Source organism: Mandrillus leucophaeus, unplaced genomic scaffold (genome assembly GCF_000951045.1).
Source record: "Mandrillus leucophaeus isolate KB7577 unplaced genomic scaffold, Mleu.le_1.0 Scaffold105, whole genome shotgun sequence".
NCBI classification, from domain to species: Eukaryota; Metazoa; Chordata; class Mammalia; order Primates; family Cercopithecidae; genus Mandrillus; species Mandrillus leucophaeus.
In genome coordinates, this window is record NW_012098654.1 from 1,013,099 (window position 1) to 1,015,348 (window position 2,250).

At 54.3% G+C, this 2,250-nt stretch overlaps 1 protein-coding gene across 1 annotated transcript in view; it reads right to left on the minus strand.

Moving 5' to 3' along the window:
- Positions 1 to 1,972, minus strand: part of PLEKHG5 (pleckstrin homology domain containing, family G (with RhoGef domain) member 5) — a 60,999-nt gene extending 59,027 nt beyond the window's left edge. The window contains exons 1-2 of the mRNA XM_011981274.1: positions 1,689 to 1,972; positions 1,341 to 1,579 (exon numbers count right to left, since the gene is read on the minus strand). Coding sequence (XP_011836664.1) covers positions 1,341 to 1,579; positions 1,689 to 1,747 — 298 coding nt within the window. The 5' untranslated portion in view covers positions 1,748 to 1,972. The remainder of the gene's footprint in view (positions 1 to 1,340; positions 1,580 to 1,688) is intronic.
- Positions 1,973 to 2,250: the final 278 nt, after the last annotated feature.

Consider the following 2,250-nt stretch of genomic DNA (forward strand, 5'->3'; position numbering starts at 1 on the left):
TGGTACGTGCCTGTAGTCCCAGCTACTTGGGAGCTGAGGCAGGAGAATCGTTTGAACCCAGGAGGTGGAGGTTGTAGTGAGCAGAGATTGTGCCACTGCACTCCAGCCTGGGCGACAGAGCGAGACTCCGTCTCAAAAAAAGCAAAGGGCACATGTGTATTTACATTTAAAGGGCTTAAAGATACAATCAAGCATATGCTGAGAATAGGTGACCATTCTCTGCTGTTCATGGGGTAGGTATGATACAGGGGACACTCCTAAAGGTCTGTAACCCCCAGTGTCACCCACACCTGGACACAATCTCCCTTTAGGAAATAAGAATTACACGGCCATGTTACTATGTGAGTGCTGGGGGCTCACATATCACATGCTGTCACTGCCACTGTGGTTCACACAACTCTATATTCCCTGAATACTAGCAGGGGATGAGCTTGTGGGGGTGAGCGAAGGAAGAAAAAGTCAGCAGCTCAGATTCCTTGCTGGGGAGGGGATGGCCCTGGGCTGAGGGGCCTGCGTGGCCTTGGGAGGAATTCTCCATGACCCGCTGTCAGCTTCATAAATCTTTTGGGCCAGCCATTGGGGAGACAGAGATAAAGGTTGGAACGGGCTCAGATCTGAGCACAACCAGAGGGGTCTGTGGCCTAAATGCCCCAAGGCCAGGCCAGGCCAGGCTATCCTGCTGGGGCCGGGATGTTTCCCAGACCAGGCTCCAAGTCCGGTGGGAGAATGTTACTGGATTTCATGAACACTATTCCTGACCCCCGACTCCCAAAATGCGTCATGGCAGATATTAAAAGTAAACTTGAAAATATGGATGTGCAGGAGGAATTTCCTGGCCCTTCCCGAAAGCTACAAAGACAAGGTTGGGAATGGTTCCAGATCATCCTCGCCGGGGGCATGCAACTTGGATGCACAAAATGGGACAGTTTGAAGGCTCTTGGGCCATCTTTCTTACCCCACTTTCTGTGTCACAGAGGGGGAAACAGGTAACCTTCCTCTAACACGAGAGTCACAGCAGCAAAACCATCTGCCACCAGAGCCACCCTTCGGCGTGGAGTCTCGTCTTTCTTCTTTCAGGAGCTGGATGGCTGAGCAGCAAAGCCCCTCCTCTGCCCTCAAATCAGAGCTGATGGCTAAAACTGCAGGGCTGGGAGGGCTTCACTCACTGATTAATGGATGAATGAGACAAAATGGATTCAGCCCGCAAGTGGCTCTTAAACGGTCTGGACTAGTTCAGTGAGTGCGAGTCCTTGGAGCCCTCCAAGACCTGCAAAGTTCCTCCTTTCACTCTGTGTCCTCAAACCTCCTTTCTAGACAAAAGAGACAGAAAACATACTCACCGGTTCCCGAACAAAGTTTGAGCCAGCTTGGAGGTGGAGACCCATGTTTTGTCAGGACTGAATTCATGCCTGACCTCTGTGGTGGTGGCACCCTGCCTGGACCTCCAGCCACATGCCAATGCCGCAGGCCTCTCCAGTCAGACACACAGGTCTCCGTCCTGCTTTGCCCAGTTGCCGTCTCAACGTGGAAGGCTTCTCCCCGACTCAGCCCCAGTCTTAATTTCTGCAGCTGGACCTGTCTGCACAGAAAACCAAGGCGCTCTCAGCCCTGCCAGTTTGCTCCCCCTCTACCACGGGTCCCCTGGGCGCTGTATATTTGAAGGCACAGACTTCGCAGCCACCGCTCACACTGCATTTCTTTGTCGGTGGTTTGTTCCCTCTTGGATTTTCCATTCCTGAGTGCCCATTCATGCCCTGGAATGGGCTCCCACACTGCTGGCTGCCCCGGAGGTGCCGTCCCTCCTTTCCAGGAAAGCAACGCCACAGAGACCCCAGCCTCTGCAATCCCAGCAGCCAGCAGCAGCCCCTCCGCTGGGCTCCTCGGCTACCAGGAAGGCCTGAGAGTTCGGTGGCTTTCCCCTGCCAGGCAGAGAGGGGCTGGTCACAGCAGGAGATCAAGTGAGCCTCAAAACATTAGAAAAACCCAAGCCAGTCTGCAGAGCACCACAGCCGCCTCAGGGCCAGTTACCATAGCTACCCTTGGCTTCCCAGCCCAGCACATGTCTGCCCAGCTCAGCTCTGCTGATTCGCAAGACTTTGCTTGCTCAGCTCCTGGCACTGCAGACTGGACCTGCTGCCCCCTGACTTGGGGGGTTTCCACCCACAGTCCGCTCTTCCTGGCAAAGCCTTGGGAATACTTAACTTAGCAAGGTCTTTCTGAAGAGGCCCTGAACATCACGTGGTCTTCCCC